Source organism: Pelobates fuscus, chromosome 3 (assembly GCF_036172605.1).
Source record: "Pelobates fuscus isolate aPelFus1 chromosome 3, aPelFus1.pri, whole genome shotgun sequence".
NCBI lineage: Eukaryota > Metazoa > Chordata > Amphibia > Anura > Pelobatidae > Pelobates > Pelobates fuscus.
This window is the reverse complement of record NC_086319.1, coordinates 310,115,573-310,137,481: the sequence shown is the minus strand read 5'-3', so window position 1 is coordinate 310,137,481 and position 21,909 is coordinate 310,115,573. Positions and strand designations below refer to the sequence as shown.

General features: G+C 39.5%; 1 protein-coding gene across 1 annotated transcript in view; it reads left to right on the top strand.

Annotated features, from left to right (window-relative positions):
• Positions 1-21,909, top strand: part of SLCO3A1 (solute carrier organic anion transporter family member 3A1) — a 355,323-nt gene that overhangs the window by 294,639 nt on the left and 38,775 nt on the right. Inside the window, exons 7-8 of the mRNA XM_063445626.1 lie at positions 2,701-2,839; positions 16,560-16,735. Coding sequence (XP_063301696.1) covers positions 2,701-2,839; positions 16,560-16,735 — 315 coding nt within the window. The remainder of the gene's footprint in view (positions 1-2,700; positions 2,840-16,559; positions 16,736-21,909) is intronic.

Here is a 21,909-nt window from a genome sequence, read left to right as displayed (position 1 = left end):
TTACCACAATGCACAAAAGAACCAGCATACAAAGTCTACAAAATCAAACTATATTTTAAAAGTTACATAAAGTATGTAAATTAGATGAAAACTATTTCAGTGGCAGACATGCAGGTCTGTATCATGTCTAACTCGCCAGAACAAAAAAGTGTACAAGTGTTCGTGGGTTGTAAATATCGTTAAAAAATAAATAAAGACACCCCGTTTAAAAGGACTTACCTTTAGGTATGCAAAGAAGTATTTTTTACAAGAAAGGATAAGATCACTCCAAAATGTAGTGTTATAATACAAATTCCCAGGAATCTAATCCATACAAGTGACAAGTAAGTACTCAACAAAATAATCCTATTTGCTCAGAAAAACAGATATCCTAACTCACGAAAAATTACTTTTGGGGAGGGGGGGGGGGGGGGGGAAGAGGGGAAAAAAAGAAAAAAAAAGTAAAAAATAAACAACAAAAAAAGAAAATATTGTACACTATAAATATCAACAATCTCAACCATCAACAGTATCAGCCATTTTATTTTTTACTTTTTTCATTTTTTTTTAACCTTTTGTTCTTTTCCCCCTTTTTTCTTTAAAATAATAAAATAAATTGTGTCAGTTAGGATAGCTATTTTATTCTGAGCAGATGGAATTGTTTTGTTAAATAGTTACTTGTCACATGTATGGATTAGATTCCTGGGAGTTTGTACAAAAAGAATTGTGATCTTATCCTTTCTACATGTTCTAATAAAAATCACTTTTTTGCATACCTAAATCCCTTTGAGTGCTATCTTTATTTATTTTTTTAGTATTTTCTATATAGAGAGTTTGAAGGCTTACTCTCTGATGCCAGCACCACTGTCCAGCACCATCTTGCATGCCACCATATACCCTATTTTTGATTGTAAACATATTTTATTCAAGGGAGATAAATATTCAAATTTGTAATAAATGCACTAGACCAAAGTCATTATGTTTTAATTTACAAGATTCTCATATATTGCTCCTTAAGGTATTATTTGATGATTTGTCGTAGAACACATTTTCAAAATTAGGAAAATTAAGGGGCTTGATGAATTTATACTCTTTAATGTATTTATTCTCAGGCAAATAAATTTTTTCATATCACATGTTTTTAAAACTGCTTACTTATGTCTGAAACATTGCTTTTCACTGTTTTAATCAAGCTGTATGAGTGCACTGGCTCATCTGATTATTATTCCACAGTCTGCAACCTCTGTGAGAGAGGTTAGAACAGCACATATCTGGTTATTAATATTTAACAACAAAAAAGAAAGAGATTAACATAAATTATAAAATATGGCAAAGGTTCGATGTTACAAAAGCTATTGAAGACTCAATCTCCTGTGTTCTAGAAGAAATGTATGGTATTTTACATATAATAGGCAAAATCTAGCTCTGAAGAAGGGTATTTATATTAAATTATACTACCTATTTTTTTTTTGTAGACCTCATGATTGTCACATTTTCCAGATACATATATTAGTGCCTTATAGCCTGTTTTTCAGCCTGTGTTACACATATCCCAGGGGCGTACCTAGAGCATTTGGCACCCGGGGTGGATGCTGTGTTTGGCACCCCCTACTCCCACTTTAAAATTTAAAAAACACCCACAATATATTGTCCTGCCCCCTTCTACAAAACCCCTCTCCTGCCAGCCGTTCTACAAAATGCATCTCCTGCCCCCATTCTACAAAATTCAGCCCCCCTTAAACAAAATGCCTATCCCCTTCTACAAACCCCTGCACCCCCCTTCCATAAAACTCCTGCACCCCCCCTTCCCAAAAAATCCTGCCTCTCTCTCTAAAGCCCCTGCTCAGCTCCTTACAATAGAATTCATTGTAAGGAGCAACTATATTAGCAACAGTCTTCAGAATCCAGTCCCAGGCACATAGTCACTCGCACACAGTCACACACACACAGTTACAGGCAGACAGTCACACACAGTTACAGGCAGACAGTCACACAAACAGTTACAGGCAGTCACACATACAATTACAGGCAGACAGTCACATGAACACAGACACAGACAGATAGTCACACACACACACAGTTACAGGCAGCATCCCCCAACCACAGGCAGACAGTCACACACACATAATCACATGCAGACAGTTACACACACACTCACAGGCACACTGTCACACACAGACAGTCACAGGCAGACATTCACACATAGAGTCACAGGTAGACAATCACACACACACACACACACAGTAACATGCAGACAGTCACACACAGTTACAGGCAGACAGTCTCACACACACACACACACACACACACACAGTTACAGGCAGGCAGTCACAAGCAGACAGTCACACACACACACACACACACACACACACACACACACACACACACATACAGTTACAGGCAAGTTACTCCAGTAGTAAGGATTTTTTATTAACAGGTGAACCACCCCACAGAAAGTGTGACATTTCTGCTCAGCAGAATCTTAATCATACAGTTACAGGCAGGCAGTCAGTTACACAAACACACACACAGTCACAGGCAGTCACACACATATGTTTATATATATGCCTATACATGCTGTTACTATTTTCTCAACTCATTTTCTTCTTATAAGCTGTAATGTACAACAGTGACCAGGCATATATCAATTCTACATCTTGCAAAGCTCAAAGTCTGAAACTCATGAAAACAAATTCATACATTTTGGTTTTTCTCACACAGCTCCTCTTCTGGCACGTCTTTGGACAGATCCCCTCCCTGCAATAATGGCTGTGAATGTCAGAATGACTCCTTCTCACCTGTATGTGGTGCTGATGGAATTACTTACTTGTCTGCTTGCTTTGCTGGCTGTACTAAGATGGTGAGTTATTTTTAAGCTATTTTTTATCTTTGATTATCTTGTAGGGTTTATAACTATTAGTGGATATACCTCCCGAAAGGATTGAGCATGACCAACGTATGTAACCAGCTGATGTGAACAATTGATCTTATTCATCATCAACCTCATGGGAATGAATATTCACCACTAAAAGGAGATTTATCAAAGCCCACGCCAGGAAATAGTTGTGCAAAGTCCTAAAGGTGCAGCAGTCACCATGGAAACCAATGGAATCAGCAGAAATATTCTATATTAGCTATTACAGCTCCATTATAACGTTGCTATACTTTCCAGATCACTGTGCGTTGATAGATCTCCATATAATAAGTCTCACATACATTTGCCTGCTTTGAGAGTTCCTTACTGGAAGTCAGAAAGACTGGTGGACAATTCAGGAAAACTGATCATTTTCCATACTGTGCCTCGAACAGTAAGCCACCTTGAAAGTAAGTGCTACCGGATGTCTGATTGGGACAAGGCAATTTGTTTTAGCAAGACTAATTTTCAAAGTTAGACTTACAGCTAGTTGCTTCACAATTTGATCACACCTCCTTATCTGGTAAATATACATAGATATGAGTGTGATAGTAGATGTGTAAATAACAATATGGTGATCTTTGTCAGTTAAATGGTTTATAATTACACTTAGTATTACACTTTTTTTTGCAGCTAGTCACATTAGATAAAATGCTAATATGTAAATTTGTATAAAAATGTGTTTGCAAAAATGCATGTGTAGTAAATTATACAAACTCTGCACTAATTGTGTACTATTAAGCAGAAAAATATCAGTGTAATAAGCCTTTCAGCGTAGCTCTCTTGTAATTTGCAGGAAGAAAAGAAAACATTTGGGCTACCACTAGGGGTCACTCTAAGGTTTCTACTCAAAAGAAACACAGGGAAACAAAGAAATTACAATTGTATAATATTTTATAATATAAATACATTAAATCTGCGTACACTTTATAACAAGAAATACAAAAAGGTGTGACAAAGGAAGGACAAAAAACATTTGATTAAAAAAAAGAGATTGCTCTTTTTGATGATATATACAATATTAGCTGGTATGCACAATGAATATCATACATAGATATATTATCTAAAAAACAAACTAAAATAGATACAGTAATGATGTGCCGAAAAGATGGCATACAGAGGCTGTGGCGGAACATGAAGTACAGCTGATGATCTTACTAGGCATGGATAGAAGGTAAATGAAAGTAATTGTGCATAAACATGCATTAAATTGAATGATTAGCAACACACCAAGTCTTTAACCCCTTAAGGTCCAAACTTCTGGAATAAAAGGGAATCATGACATGTCACACTGTGGTGGAATCTCGGTAAAAATAAATTTAGTAGGCCGAGATTACCACGTGGCATGTGTACGTGCATATGCTGACGTATCGATCAGTTGGTTGCACGAGGCAAGATACAATCAGTAGTGTACGGAGCATGTGCAAGAATACAGGATGTAGTATTCCCCTCCTCCATTGTGCTGGACAAGCCATGCGGTCAAGCAGGAAGTTAAATTCTTATTTGTATTGATTGGTCAAGAGAATGTGCGGGTGGAGCTTAATATGGGAGGAGTTATGTGCCTATATAAGGAGCCTGCACTATTGTCCGGGGCTCAGAACTTGTGGTATTTTGGTGACGCTAGTCCCTCTGAGTCCCGATCGGTGATCCAATAAAGAATCTCTTCCTTCCTGAAGAAACCTGTGTCCATCTCTCTGTGCTTTGCTTCCGTCAGTTTCTCCGGTATAATTTGGTGCATTGGCCGGGAAGCTCATTGTTCAACGGTAGCTGAGAGGCAGAGGCGTGAGACGGTCTATCTTTGCCCACGTTCTCTACGGCTGCACCCCTGAACTTCTGCGTGGACCTCCCTTCGTCTCGGCGCCACTGGTCTGTTGTCCAGGAGATCATCGGCCTCTACGTGAGAAGTGCTGGGGTGTCCCCGTCGATGAGTGTGAACTCAGGTTCAGGAACGAGGAGGTAAGACAACTGCTGTTTTAGACGGCAGACCCACTAGGGGTATACCGATTGTGCGGTAGGCCCATAAGGGGTTATTGTGTATGGAATCTGCCCCCTCTGTCGGAGGGAAGGAGCGAAGGCGCACCGCTCAATCGAACGCTCTTTAGTCAGACCGTTTGATTTGGTTAGTCAGGCGGGGTCCTGTGTAAATAGCCCTAGCCGGACACCGGTGTCTTGTCTAGACTAGCGTTCTAGGGTGTATATTACGTTCGCTAGGTCGGAGGGACCGGGAGACTAAGCGGCGCCTGTGTAAATTCGGTTCGCTAGCTCTCAACCTATCTTGGCTAAGTGGGAAGGCGTGTAAATTTGGAACCCACTAGATTTTTGATAGTAATCGACTAAGAGGCGCCTGTGTAAATTCGGTCCTCTAGCTCGCTATATGTGGTGCTTGGGCAGTGTGGCTAACCAAAACGGGTGTATATAGTTTTAGGTAGTCCATCAAGGTACTGGCCAATAGTTTAGTTGGGAATTGTAAATGTGATAAAGATTGTTTAGTAAAGTGTATATCTTGTTAGATAGCGCGAGCTCAGCCGTCTAGCGAGAGTGTTAATAGTGTGTTGCTGTATTATAGTGCACGGTACCATAACCCTGTATATTTACTGACACTGTATATAAATACTAATCATTGTCGTCCATTGCATGTCTAACACCATAACCACTAATAATTGTATTGTGACCTTAACTTGTGCTTTGACCTATGCTAACCGTACTGTAACCGCTATTTGTAAAAGATGATGTTACTGGGGTGTGTTATAGACGGGTAATTCGTATATAGAGAATTATAGCGTGGGTGACTGTATAGTTACGCCAAAGGGCATAATATTGATTATTTAGTGACTGGTGTAACAGCTGTGTGTGTACGGGAATTCCCTGAGTGTTTATTGTGTTATTGTATACGTTTCACTTGGTAACTGTACCACGTGGTGCTGTTGCCAGAGGAAACGGGTGTGACTGTTGAATAGTACGCGTGTATAGTATTCGTTGTCGATGATGTTCCATTGTTAAGTATGGGTGCGTCGCAGTCAACGATTCCGGATCCCTTAGGTTGTATGGTGAAGAATTTTAAGAAGGGATTTAAAACCTGTGATTTTGGGGTTAAAATGTCTCCTGTACGTTTGGTCACTTTGTGCACTAGGGAGTGGCCTACTTTGGTTGCGGCATGGCCGCCACGTGGCAGTTTGGATCCAACTCTGGTACAGCGCTTACACGTGGCTGTATCGGGTAGGCCTGAACTTTACGGCCAGTTTCCTTATATTGATTGTTGGAGACAGGCCGTAAATGACTCGCCAAAATGGCTCCAGACATGCCACGAGGAGCAGTGTCGCCTCATGGTAGCTAGGACTTGTTTGTCCACTAGGACTGGTGTTAGGCCCATTTTGGACACGCCCCCTGAGTCCGAGATCCCTTTGCCGCCCCCTTACTTTCCGTTAAGAGGAAGTGACGCAAATGCAGGAAGTCCTGCAACCCTCCCCTCATTACCCCCATCCACTTCCGCTTCCTCCTCCAGTACAGAATCCACCCCCTCTCGTACTAAATCTCCCCTTCCGGAATCAGAACCAACCCCCATTAAATCCGAATATCCTGATTTGGCGCCACTTCAGACTTCCGGTCAAGCTTCATCTAGCTCGACTCGAAGTGTTTTATTTACAACCTTTTCCCAAAACCAAGTTCCCACATCCCCATACCCTATTTCTCCCCGACTGGAACCTATGACTGACGCCCCTCCACGTAGCCCCATACAGACCCGACAACTGACCGGTGCCCAACAATTAAAACACTATCAGATGCCTCTTCGTCTGAATCCTGGGTCAGCCTATATCGATGCCGCAGGCCAAATGGCACATGCTGACCCAGTCTTTGTATAAGTCCCGTTCACGACAACCGATCTCTTAAATTGGAAGACCCACAATTCCTCGTATACTGAGAAACCACAAGCTATGACTGATCTGTTCACCTCAATAGTACAGACACATAACCCGACATGGGCTGATTGCCAGCAGTTATTAATGACTTTGTTCAACAATGAGGAAAGGACAAGAATTAATCAAGCGGCCATTAAAGCATTAGAGGATAAAACCCGTACTTTAAACCAAGCCAATCCATCAGCATGGGCCGCAACACATTATCCCAACACCGATTCCGATTGGAATGTAAATGGTGCTGATATGGTTCAACTCAGAGCCTATAGAGACGCTATAATTGCTGGCATGAAAGCCGGAGGAAAGAAAGCCATTAATATGTCGAAGACAGTTGAGGTGATTCAGAAAAGTGATGAAGCGCCCAGTGTCTTTTATGACCGATTATTGGAGGCATACCGCTTGTATACCCCCTTTAATCCGGAAGACGCAGATAATTCCCGAATGGTGAACTCCGCCTTTGTCAGCCAAGCTTACGGAGATATTAAGCGCAAGCTACAGAAGTTAGAAGGGTTTGCAGGTATGTCCATCACCCAACTAATGGAGGTAGCGAATAAGGTATACATGAATAGGGAAACAGAAAGTAAGAAAGAGGAAGAGCGCAAGATGCGTAGAAAGGCAGACATGCTAGCGGTAGCGATCGCAGGCGTAGATAGACGGGGCCCAGATAGAGGCGATAGTAGATGGAATAGGGAGCCTTTGAGTAGGAATCAGTGCGCGTATTGCAAGGAAGAAGGGCATTGGAGGAACGAATGTCCACAAAGAGAGCAGTACGAGAGAGACCAACCCAGGGCAGGTTACGGAAACTTTAGAGGCAGAGCGAGAGGTAGAGGAGGCCCCGGAGGGAGTAATGGTAATAGAGGGAGTAATGGGAACAGAGGAAGTGTTAGGGAAGATAGGTATATCCCAGCAGCGCAAAGGTCCCGCGATAGAGAAGGCAGGGACTTTGTGGGATTGGCTGACACGGTCATGGAGGACTATTGATACCGACCGGGCTCCATCCCCCTTGGTCGAGCGGAGCCTATGGTCGATGTATCAATAGGGGGAAAAAGGAGTGCGTTCATGATCGACACTGGTGCTGAACATTCAGTGGTGACTAATCTAGTTGCTCCTCCATCTGGAAGGACTATTACTGTAATAGGAGCAACTGGAAGAAGTGCTGAAAAACCGGTTCTTAAAAGTCGACTCTGTACATTGGGAGGCCACGTAGTAAAACATCAATTCCTTTATATGCCTGAATGTCCAGTCCAATTGCTGGGACATGATATGCTATCAAAATTACAAGCGCAGATTACGTTCCTACCAAATGGAACAACATCCTTAAAGTTTAATGGACCTTCAGGTATTATGACATTATCCGTACCAAAGGAAGAAGAGTGGCGACTTTATACAGTGTTGACTAGCCAAAACCCTAGGAGTGATGAGTCATTATTCAACATACCAGGAGTTTGGGCAGAGAACAACCCACCAGGACTGGCCCGCAATATTCCACCTATTAAAATTGAACTAAAACTTGGGGTTTATCCAGTAAGCCTAAGACAATACCACATCCCGCAGAAGGCTAAGAAGAACATCCAATCTTATCTGGATAAGTTCATACGCAATAAAAGTAGCCGAAGTGACTCCGTGGATACATCACTCCAGGGTTAAACCAGCAGCAGTCGATCCTTGGCAAGTTACAGCAGATCCAGAGAATCCCTGCAAGATCCGGTTAAAACGCACGACTCAGTCGGAGTAACGAGGAATTATTGTGGATTACAAATTTTATTATTTTTGGGATTTGGTGCGTGAGTGAGAAGGCCATAATAAAGCCTGTCCGCTCACCGACGTATAGTGTATAAGCCAGGGAAAGTCTCGAAGGGACTCCTGTGAAGACGAGCAGAACTCCATTCCCTGCAGCCCTTACACCCTGGAAGCTGAGGTGCCTTCGCACGGACGAAGACTGAGGATGACGGCAAAAGATGTGTTGATGATAGTGTTTATTTATGTGTATTTTTATATTCAGGAAGGTAGAGGTACCGACACTCCTAGCTGTGAGGTATGCATTAAGACTACAAGAACAGGTAACCATATTTCCCAAACCCTAATTTGGCATTCACAATACGAGTGTAAAGGAGATGTATCGAGATGTAGATACCTAAATATAGACTATAGTGTGTGCCATTTAGGAGTAGGAGAACCTAAGTGCTTCAGTCCAGAGTATCAACCCCGTACAATTTGGTTGACTCTCAGGAATGGAGATCCTCAGGTGACCCTAATTAATAAGACAGTGTTAGAATCCGTACATTCTTCGGGTGTTCTGCTATTTGATGCGTGTAAAGCGATATCAAGCGGTAGAAAGCCGTGGAATGTATGTGGGGATCTTAGATGGGAGAGGACGTATGGGTCTAATGATAAATATATTTGTCCCAGTAGTAAAAATAAATATGTGAGTCCTAGATGCCCAAATAAAGACTATAACTTTTGCCCATATTGGTCTTGTGTGGGGTGGGCAACTTGGGGACAGACAGTAGACAAAGACATGATAGTGACTAAGTTGCCTACCAGCCCATATTGTAAGTCTATGGAATGTAACCCAGTCCATATACTTATAAATAACCCCGATAAGTTCTTAGACAAATATGGCAATTTATTTGGGTTTCAAATATACGGGACGGGTTTAGATCCTGGGACAGTATTGTTTATAGGGATAGAGACTGATACGGTATCCTCCCAAACTCATCAGGTATACCATTCCTTTTATGAAGAGATGAGTATAGATAATAAGATCCCCCATAATGCTAAAAACCTGTTCATTGACTTAGCTGAAAGTATTGCCGGTAGTCTTAATGTTACCAACTGCTATGTGTGTGGAGGTACTAACATGGGAGACCAATGGCCTTGGGAAGCAAAGGAGGTAATGTCCGGTTCTGAGGCAGTTGACCAACTAATATCTACACAAGCCGATTATCATATGAGTGTTAGAGGTAAATCTGAGTGGAGATTAAAGACCTCCATCATAGGTTATGTTTGCATAGCAAGGAAAGGAATAATGTATAATACTTCTGTAGGAGAATTAACTTGTCTAGGGCAAAAAGCTTATGATGATGATACAAAGAATACAACTTGGTGGTCGGCTTCAAATGTCTCAGAACCATCTAACCCATTTGCTAGATACGCCAATTTAAAGGATGTGTGGAGAGCCCCAGCAAATTTGTACTGGATCTGTGGTAAGAAAGCCTATTCGGAGTTGCCACAGGATTTGGAAGGGGCATGTGTGTTGGGTATGCTCAAACCATCCTTCTTCTTGTTACCGATTGAAACAGGTGAGACTTTAGGTGTTAAAGTGTATGATGTGAATCATAGGAAGAAAAGGGGACCCATAGAGATAGGCGCCTGGGAAGATGATGAATGGCCTCCCCAGCGTATCATAGATTATTATGGGCCAGCCACGTGGGCAGAAGATGGTACCTTTGGTTATAGAACCCCTATTTATATGCTCAACCGTATTATAAGATTACAGGCGGTGGTTGAGATTATTACTAACGAAACATCACAAGCGCTCAATCTTCTAGCGAAGCATAATACCAGGATGAGGACAGCAGTCTACCAAAATAGACTAGCCTTGGATTACCTTTTGGCAGTAGAGGGAGGTGTATGTGGGAAGTTTAACCTGAGCAATTGCTGTCTTCAAATAGATGATGAAGGGCAAGCAATAGCTGAGCTTACTAGCCATATGGTTAAACTAGCGCATGTGCCTACTCAGGTATGGAAAGGGTATAATCCAAGTAGTTGGTTTGGTAGCTGGTATGAGTGGTTTGGAGGGCTTAAGGCAGTGGTAGGTGGAGTCCTACTGATTTTAATGTTGTGTCTACTCCTACCGTGTCTTATACCCTTAGTAGTTAGGTCTGTGCAAAGCCTGATAGAAAATATAGCAGAGAGGAAGGCTGCTGCACAGATAATGGCAATTTATAAATATAAGGCTCTAGATCAGGGAGAACCAATGCAGGAAGATGAGTGTTGAAGATTCACATCATAAGTTAAGTCTGGTCTGGTTCAAGGTAACTTGCGGTGTATGCAAACTAAGGTTAAGTGATGCCTCAAGTAATTGTGAAATATCAAGAGGCATCAAAGGGGGGAATGTGGTGGAATCTCGGTAAAAATAAATTTAGTAGGCCGAGATTACCACGTGGCATGTGTACGTGCATATGCTGACGTATCGATCAGTTGGTTGCACGAGGCAAGATACGATCAGTAGTGTACGGAGCATGTGCAAGAATACAGGATGTAGTATTCCCCTCCTCCATTGTGCTGGACAAGCCATGCGGTCAAGCAGGAAGTTAAATTCTTATTTGTATTGATTGGTCAAGAGAATGTGCGGGTGGAGCTTAATATGGGAGGAGTTATGTGCCTATATAAGGAGCCTGCACTATTGTCCGGGGCTCAGAACTTGTGGTATTTTGGTGACGCTAGTCCCTCTGAGTCCCGATCGGTGATCCAATAAAGAATCTCTTCCTTCCTGAAGAAACCTGTGTCCATCTCTCTGTGCTTTGCTTCCGTCAGTTTCTCCGGTATCAACACATGTCATGTGTCCTTAAGGGGTTAAACAAGCACTGTAGAACACAGAGAATGTATATAAAGATCAACATATTTCCAGAGGGCTTGAGAGACAAGAATTAGTAATGGTACCTGTACATGTGGAGTAGTCAAGGTTGATAATAACATATTTTATTGGGTAAAATAAGACAATTTGCAGAGTTTCCTCAGTAATGTCCTTTCCCAACAGTTTGATAGTAATGTAAAATATGGGCTTGGCTCTACAGGACATCCTCCAGTTTCTTGAAACTATTACAAGCTATACAAAAGTAAGACAAGCTAATCAATTGAATGAAATTATATTTTATCTCAGTGTTTCCTAATTACTTAAAGGGACACTTTAAACACTATAACCATTTCATCCCATTATATTGGTTATAGTGCATAGAAAACCCTGGCACAGGCCTTTCCTTTTTAGCCCACCAGCACAGATTGGCTTCTTGGGATTATTAAAATGGATTAATACTTAGTGAAAAGACAGCACCAGGGGACGCAAGACTGCAGCTATTATACACATGGCTACAATGCAAATGCAAGAAGAATACCAATGATGGGTTTAGAGAACATACAGTAAGTGACAAAGTTTCAGTTCTTACAGGACAGTTAGTAAACCAGTAGATTAGTGGTGAATGTCCTTATAGGACCAAAATGCTGTCATACACTAAAACATCAAGGCAATGTAAAGAGAGAGCAAAGTTTTCATTTGTATCTTGTTTCTCTAGAGATGGCTATCCTTCGGATTTCAAACGAGAGATTTAGAGAAGGGATTATGGGAAATATGCAGAGTGTCATACACTGCTGAACTTAGAGGTGAAAAAGAATGGGGATGAAGCTGCAATGTACGGTTTTGTGCAAGATCTGGACAATGTTGAGCAAAACATTAAACTAGAAAAATATGTTCTGTAAAAACGTTTAATATGCATCCAAATTGCCCAAAAAGCCTAGTGCATCATTTTTAAAAATAAAAAGTATAAGAATGTAGTCTACATTTTTTTTTTAGTCTAAAGTTTTTTTTTTCCAAGAGTGTAGTGAAAGTGACACATGAGCACTCATTTTAAGTGCAACATTAGCCCTGGGAAGTAATGTCCTACTACTCGCGTCTCTTTATTACTGAGACAATTACAGACGGAAATGAAAAGCGTGCTGATTCATTAATAATTATTTAATATCCTATTCATTATTATCTTCAGACCTTTGGCCTTCTGTATTTGTTAACCCCTTAAGGACACAACTTCTGGAATAAAAGGGAATCATGACGGAATATTTCCGTCATGTGTCCTTAAGGGGTATAGGTGTAGGTGCAATTCATAGATAAAAAGTTTTATTTTGCAACACTACCACATGCAATCACTTCAGAATGGAATTAAGTCTTCCAACAGTCCTTTGTGAGGTAGGACCGCCATGTTATTTGTCCTGCAGTCTGTTTTTTTTCTTTCTTTTGTCTTTTAGAGGAAGTCCCATGAATGCTTTATTAAAGGAACACTATAGTCACCTAAATTACTTTAGCTAAATAAAGCAGTTTTAGTGTATAGATGATTCCCCTGCAATTTCACTGCTCAATTCATTGTCATTTAGGAGTTAAATCACTTTGTGTCTGTTTATGCAGCCCTAGCCACACCTCCCCTGGCTATGATTGACAGAGCCTGCATGAAAAAAACAAACTGGTTTAACTTTCAAACAGATGTAATTTACCTTAAATAATTGTATCTCAATCTCTAAATTAAACGTTAATCACATACAGGAGGCTCTTGCAGGGTCTAGCAAGCTATTAACATAGCAGGGGATAAGACAATCTTAATTAAACAGAACTTGCAATAAAGAAAGCCTAAATAGGGCTCTCTTTACAGGAAGTGTTTATGGAAGGCTGTGCAAGTCACATGCAGGGAGGTGTGACTAGGGTTCATAAACAAAGGAATTTAACTCCTAAATGGCGGCAGAGGATTGAGCAGTGAGGCTGCAGGGGCATGATCTATACACCAAAACTGCTTCATTAAGTTAAAGTTGTTCAGGTGACTATAGTGTCCCTTTAAATACTTTTGCCTGGTTTACACATGGAAGAACTCTGTCACAGAACTCTGCGCATATACAGGCCTATTTTGCTGTCAAGGTTGCACAGCAGTCCACTGGCAAATATGGCCATCGTTTAGTATATATCTTGCCATACCGGTGCAGTGACAAGCACGTTCTTAATAAATATAATTCACACAAGGCTTGCACATTATAAATCCCAGAGTTCAATAATTTAAAAACAAACAAACATACAAAAAAACATGCCTTATACACAAATGAGGTTTGCAATTATCATTGTCTCAGTGGTATTCTACAGGTCAAATCCAAACTCTCATTAAAGGGATTTTCTAAGCACCAAAAATGTTATCCAGCAGAAGATGCACATCTTTTGGTTGTGACATGCACAGTTATTATAAATAAAAAGTGCTTCTTTAACCAATCTGACAGGACAATATGTTTACTTAAGAAGTTCTTATTCCCTGCGCCTGGGAAGAATTCAGAGAAGTTGCCAAACTACTCTTAAATAGTGTGAGTACTTAAAGGGACACTATAGTCACCAGAACAACTACTACTTATTGTATTTGTTCGAGTGATTCCCTTCAGGCATTGTTTCAGTAAACACTGCCTTTTCAGCTAAAATGCAATGTTTACATTACAGCCTAGGCATACCTCCTCTGGCCACTCATCAGATGACTACTTAAGGGGCTCCCTGGGACAATGCTGCACACTGTGCAGCACTGACATTCAGTGTCTCCACCCTCTGCTTCCTATGGGAAAGCATTGTGATTGGCTCAGACCATCACTTCTAATGATATCAGCCAAGCGGGCAGTTTAGGGGCAGAGCCAGCAGCAGCAGACTTGAATAAAAGTAAGATTTTTTATATTTAGTGAGGCAAGGGCGTCCAGGAGGGCTAGATGGTGTTTCTAACACTATAGGGTCAGAAATACATGTTTGCATTCCTGACCCTATAGTGTTCCTTTAAACTGAGAGGGAACCAGGCCAAGATTGGGCACCTTAACACCTACAACAGGTTTTAGTGGTTATGGTGTTTGGAGTGTTCTTTTAAAAAATATTTTGGCTTGAATTAGATACTGTTTGTAATTAAAGCAAACAAACTGCTTTGTTAATGCATCACCTGCATTGTGTTATAGATAACAGCGTAAATGTTTCAGTGGTTTAGAAGATTCGAGAAGAGAATGTCAAGGCATCCATCCATGAGCTGAAGCTGAACTGAAACTAGGTCACGCAACAAAGCAATGATCCTAAACACACAAGCAGATCTATGAAAGTTAAGCTTAGGAAGCAGAAATGCTGTTTTTTGCAATGGATCTAAAGCCTACTAATAATTTTGTAGCGCAACCTGACATAAGCTGTCACTTAAATATGACAGAGTTGAAACAGTACTGTAAGGAAGAAATGGATATATTTTCTTTAAAACAGTGCATAGGACTGACCAACAATTACAAAAAAAATGTTTATTGGTTCTGTTCTTGATCAAATTATTGTCACCAGATACTTTCCCATGTATTAATATTACATACTAAATCAGTTTATTAATATACATTGCTTTACAATAACATTGAATGTGCTTTTAGTTTTTCTCACCACTGTTATTTGTCATTGATAAAAAAAATACTTGTGTTTAATGCATGATCTTTTTTTGAAATTGGAGCCAAGTAGTTAACCTAAGCAAAAAAAAAATGTATGTCATTTGAGCAATACAAGCTACTTTCTTAAGTGTTATTAATATTTGAAGCAGTGGAGACTATAGGAACAATATAAAGGGGGACACATAAGATACCACAATCAGAATTGGGGAGCGGGGCACTATATATAAAGACAAACATATTCAGAGGTGGCAAGTGCCATATCTGTAGTTACAAATCTAGTCTCGTCCTTTACTGGGTTGATTCCCTTTATGTATTTATATGTTTCTATCATATCCCACCCTCTCCTGTCTTTCCTCCAAGCTATACATGTTAAGATCCTTTAACCTTTCCTTGTACACATGCACACACACTGCCTAACACATAAAATCACATAAAACTGCATAATGTACACACACACATACACACACACTGCCTAATACATACGCACACACAAACTGCTTAATACATACACACACAAACTACCTAATGCATAGACACACACTTCCATAAACACACACACACAAATCTTCTAATATTTATACAAATACATTGCTTAAAACATTCATAAATTACACACACAGATTGCTCAATCCACATACAAACTACCTAATGCATACACACAATCTACATACATGCATACTGTCTTATTCACAGACACACACTGCTTGATATATAGACATATAAACACACTTCCTAATACATACATACTCCGACACCACCTAATACATGCACAAACTACACACACATACACAAGCTGCTTAATTCACACTTAAGCTGCCCAATGCATATACAAACAAATTACCTAATACATACACAGACACTGTCTAATACATAGACACACACAACCTAATACATAGATACACAGAATACATATGCACACAGATACTGCCTAATGCATACACAGATACACACAGACTGCATTGGCAGCCTAGTGTACATGCATGGCAAAATACTGTGCTGTGCAAATCAGATGGTCTCTCTGAGATCATCTGATAGAAATTGTGGAGTTTTACTCCACTATATCGTAGAGGCGCCTATAGTGGCTATCATATTGATAGCCACTAGAGGCATGTTAACTCTGCAAAGAAAACATTGCAGTTCCGTCAAGGTTTTCAGCTGTGGGGTTAAAATTAGTGGGACATGGCACCCACACAACTTTATTGAGAGGAAGTGTTCTAGGTGCCTGTAGTGTTCCTTTAACCGTCTCCACTTAGTAACAATCTTCAAATTAGCATTTAAAAGTTATTTCATATTTTTAGTTTAATTTATTCATTTGAAAGAAAGCTTATGAAATCCAAAAATGTTAATTTGCTCTAATATCCAATATTTCATTCACAAAATAATACTTTTTAAGCCAAAATGAAAGTGAACTTGGGATACAAAATATGCAGGGGTTAATTAGTAGATTACCATTTACAGCTTAATTATCATTTGGAAGATGTATCTAATAAATTGTCCCTAGAGTGGCAGACTGAAAAAATTGTCTCTTTCATAACCTCAGCATGATGTTTTTCATTTAGAACCTGGCTGGCTGCTCGTGTCTCACGTCTGTGCCTGTTGAGAATACCACCGTGGTTCCTGGAAAATGTCCCAGTCCTGGTTGTCAAGAGGCCTTTCTCACATTCCTCTGTGTTATGTGTGTCTGCAGCATGATTGGAGCAATGGCACAAACACCGTCCGTTATCATACTCATCAGGTGAGCAAGCTCCTTTGAGAACCTTATTTCAAACATCTTGCAATTACAGGGGAAGTGTCACTTCTCTGGAATTAACACCATTAAATAAAACATTGAATATCGCATGCAACCTGAGTTAATTTTCTTTGAAGTTGATATTAAGAGTTAGCAAATGGCAGCATATTCCAGTTCAAACAATGCCAGGTGAAGGAAAACAATGCAAATAAAAAGAAGGAATAGAAACATTGTTTTATTCTTCTTTTCTCTGTGTACTTTCTATATGCTGACAACCAGGTGCCAAAGACAAAACTTAAAACAATACTTGAATAAGCACTAAGATGGCAGCACCCAGTTTCAGGATAAAGAGGTATAGATTTTTACATGTAATTTTATTTTTCTCATTTCACAATTACATATTTCTTTATTATAGGATTTAAAAAAATATACTATTAAAAAACCTGCACATTTCCCCTTTAATTCAATTAGTGAAAATGCATTGTGAATTTTAAATGTTCAAATAGCAGAAATGGCAAAACATTATCTGTCAGATGTGCTTTCAGTTTAACAACTTTTGGCCTTAAATTTGAAATTCAGTTTGAACTCCATTTAAAGTGTCACTTTATTGAATAACCTTGAAGTTCTTTGCGATAATGATACAATGACATTTAGAAAACAGAAACATTAAAAAAACAACAACACATAAACGGATAGTTTATTTTTTATTTTTAGCGAGCCAGTTAAAAGCACAGATTGACATATTTTACTTATCTGTGTTTTTTCTTATGACTTCCAAAATGCCACACTTCAGATTAATTATTTAAAGACCTGTCTGAAAGAATTGCAGTAATACAAGGGAGATCTTTGCCTGTCATCTAATGCCGTTTTTTTCTGCTACGACCTAGTCCTCTGAGTAGCATCTGATATATATATATATATATATATATATATATATATATATATATATATATATATATATATATATATATATATATATATATATATGTATATGTGTATATATATATATATATATATATATATATATATATGTGTATATATATATATATATATATATATATAATTTAAAAAAAAAATTCACATAATGCTCGATGTGTGTTTTTTTTTGGAAACAAAACAGGTCAAAAGAAAGCATAATGGTTTAATTCTTTTTTTTTTTTTTTTTTTAATGTGAGACCCAATACAGCAGGAGACATGTGCAACTGTGCATTTATTTTAATCCATACAATGTCAAATTAAATATTTTACCCATGGAATATAGTGGAACCTCTTGCACACGTGCATTGCTGTCCGTAGCATCCCATTCACTTACTAAAATAAAGTTGATGATGCATTAGTGTCTAGGAGCTCTCGTTAATTTATTCACGTGTTTGTGGCTGCATTATGTATGTACAGTTCACTACTCAATTATATCTTGAAGCTTTTGCTAAGCATGCTCAAGTGTTACATAGTTTAAAGATCTGAACCATTATTTGGTTTCTGAGGATTCGAGCCCAGGGAGTTAGTTAATGTGTTCTATAAAAGATATATATATATATATATTACGTTATGTATTACTTTAATGCATCATCCTTAAACAAATGGTTAAAACACACATGTGTATATACTTTATTATTTAAAAAATAAATAAATGTGTATTGTGTAAATCGGCATAATTAAAATGAAACTATAGGCATCAAAACAGCTTTAGCTTAATGAAGCAGTTATGGTGTATACATCATGCCCCTGCTAAATGACTCTTGTTTCTATCGAAGCTGCCCTAGCCACACCTACCCTAGCTGTAACTCAAACAACCTGTATGAATAATATATATATATATATATATATATATATATATATTTTTTTTTTTTTTTATCAGATGTTTTTATCTCCTGCTCTGTAAATTGAACTTTATTCCAACACAGTAGGCTCCTGCAGGGTCTAGGAGGCTATTAACAGAGTAGGAGATAAGAATTTCAGATTAAATAGACTGTGCAATACCGGAACTTTGCATATCTAGGTTCTTCTTATGGAAGTGTTTGGGAAGTATGTGCAAGTCACATGCAGGGAGGTGGAACTAGGGCTATATAAAAGTGAATTAACTCCTAAATGGCAGATAATTGAGTACTAAGACTGCACGGGCATAATCCATACACAAAAATAGCTTCTTTAAATGAACATTGTTTTGGTGCCTATAGTGTCCCTTTAAAAGATTATTTACCAGAGCCAACTCCTACATCAACCCCCAAAAAGTAATCTGTTTAGATATCAATTTTAGCTTCTTCTTAAAGGGACACTATAGGCACCCAGACCACTTCAGTTCATTGAAGTGGTCTGGGTGCAGCTTCCCTATTGCACTAAGTGCTGCAATTTTAAATATTGCAGTTCCATAGAAACGGTAATGTTTACAGTGCAGATCTCAGTCTGCCTCCAGTGGCTGTCTCCCAGACAGCCACTGGAGGTGCTTCCTGCATCTAAACGTACCTTTGGTCCGGTATCTGATGCTGAGCGTTCTCACACTCTGCATGAGAACATCCGGTGTCACATTTTTCCCCATAGGAAAGCATTGATTCAATGCTTTCCTATGGGTAGTCCAACACGCGTGGCATTTGCCGGGCATGCGCATTAGACCCCACTCGTCGCAGGAATTAGGAGAAGTCAGGTAACTAAATAAAGGGTTTTTAACCTTTTATTGGCCACCATGGGGGGTGTGGGGTAGAGGGCAGACAGAGGGAGCTATAGTGATATGAACACAGCTTTGTATTCCTGGCACTTATAAGGTCCCTTTAAAGCACCAGGGTCAGGTCTTATGCAACTGTGGAATACTTAATTTTATTAAATAATTTTGTATCCAAAACCAAAATGGATTTGGATAATGGTAACATTAGTAAGACAGATCTGATGTCTCACTTGATTTAACAGGAGTTCAAAACAATATTATTCACTAGCTATAGACAATCACAATACCATACAATTTTCAGTCTAAGACACAACTGAGACTCTAACTTGATCAAGCATAACATTACTATGTATTATTACATTTTAGGTAATACATATCATCCATATTGCAGTTTCATTGGGCATAAGTTAATAGACTATGTCTCCTGTGCAGCAAATAGTAGCTTACTATTGTTCTTCTAAATTGAAATTTCCACCTTCTTGTTCCCAATGAGGTTTAGGTGACTTAATGATTATTAAAATATTTCAAGTGTTCATTCCTTTATTTGGTTCTATGGCTACAGCAGTATATTGACTGTGGAAAAGGTTTAAAATTCAAGGAGTAACCTTCCCTGTCTCTGTTACTGCCTGTCACCTATTGAACTAATCAAAATGAACTGGAGAGAGCCTACTGTTCAGTGCTGTGCAAGCAGTGTGCCAAACAGCTGTGAACACTGCTGCAGAAAAATTGAAAAGAATTACTAACCCAGTGTGATACACCAAGACACGAACATGCTATTTCAATGTTCTAACACAATGACAGTCATAAAAATGCACATTGCTTCAACATGTCAGATCATATATCAAAGACTGCAACATGTTTTCTTACTTATATTCAGGTTAAGTGCATTAGCAACCATACACAATTACATTTAAGTATTGTTTATTATTTCAATATGAGCTTTAGGAATAGTGTTGAAAAGCTGGTCCTCGGGGAGGATATTATGGAATATGTAATGGAATTTCTCTCTCATTTAACGGCGGCAAGAAAATAGATAGCTGCAGAAGCTAAATATTCAGGGCATCACATGCTAGTATAAATAATTTAATGACTAGATTAGGTCATGGGTATTAAAGAATTCAAAAACATAGAATGTGCATTACATTCATCTCCTATTGGAGTCTACTTGCTTTTTTCTCCTTGTTTCCAATATTGTTCTAATTTTACGTGTCACATTCTTTTGGTGAACAGTGATGGTTATTCAACCAAGGTACATTATCGAATATTAAAGAGTTACAAGAAGTCTATCTGTCATTGCAATATGACATGGTGTCACTTGCAGTAAGGCATGCATGCTTTTGTGCATTTATTCCCTGATTCCTAATTGTTACATTCCCCAAATGTGTGTCATGTGGCTGCTTCGTAGACATTTTTTTTACTAAGCTATTCTTTTAGTTGGACATTAGTCTCGGTAGATGCAGAAGGCACCATTAGTTAAAGGGACACTCCAGGCACCCAGATCACTTCTGCTCATTGGAGTGGTCTGGGTGCCAACTCCCACTACCCTTAACCCTGCAACTGTAATTATTGCAGTTTTTTTTTTTTTAAACTGCAATAATTACCTTGCAGGGTTAAGTCCTCCCCTAGTGGCTGTCTATTAGACAGCCACTAGAGGGAACTTCCTGCTTCATAGCACAGGTTTTCTGTGCTAGAGCGTCGCTGGACGTCCTCACGCTGTGTGAGGACCTCCAGCGTCGCTCTATTCCCCATAGGGAAGCATTGAAATTCATTTTCAATGCTTTCCTATGGGGTGCGCTAATGCGCATGCGCATTAGGTCTCCTCGGCCGGCGGGCGAGATCAGTCTCGCCCACCGGCCGACGTAAGCAGAAGGAGGAGCGGCGGGGGAGGAGGAAGCAGCGACGTGGGACCTGTCGCTGCCTCTGGTAAGTCACTGAAGGGGTTTTCACCCCTTCAGCAATTGGGGATTGGGGGGTGGGAGGGAGAGGGACCCTCCAGTGCCAGGAAAACGGATTGTTTTCGTGGCACTGGAGTTTCCCTTTAAGCATATATCTTAATACATCTATGGTGGTACATACATAGTTTACATTTCAATACACTTCTAGAGCTGACTGTGTCTACAAGTAGTGAAGGAATTGGGGAACCCATTTCAATAGTGGCGTGCCAGAATCAACTAAGCAGGTGATCCTGAAAGATGGCTCACTTTGGAATGTTCTTTTAAAGAAAATGGGGAATTACACGAGGGATCACAATCTACCATACATCATGAGGTAAAAGGAAGGGACAGGTTTAAAAATCCTTACCCCTCCCATTTGAATGACTATTCATCTTTAACTATCCTCTGGCCTAGCAGCCCAAAACATTCTATTGCCTGTCTCCAAGGCCCAAATGAGAGACGATTGGGATAAATGGGGAGAACAGGTTGGGGATTACAAAGAAACTGGTGTCGGGGTAATATGGAAAGACAGGTGAGAGAGAGAAATTTGGAGAGACAGATTGGGGAGTAAAATGGGGGAGAAAAAA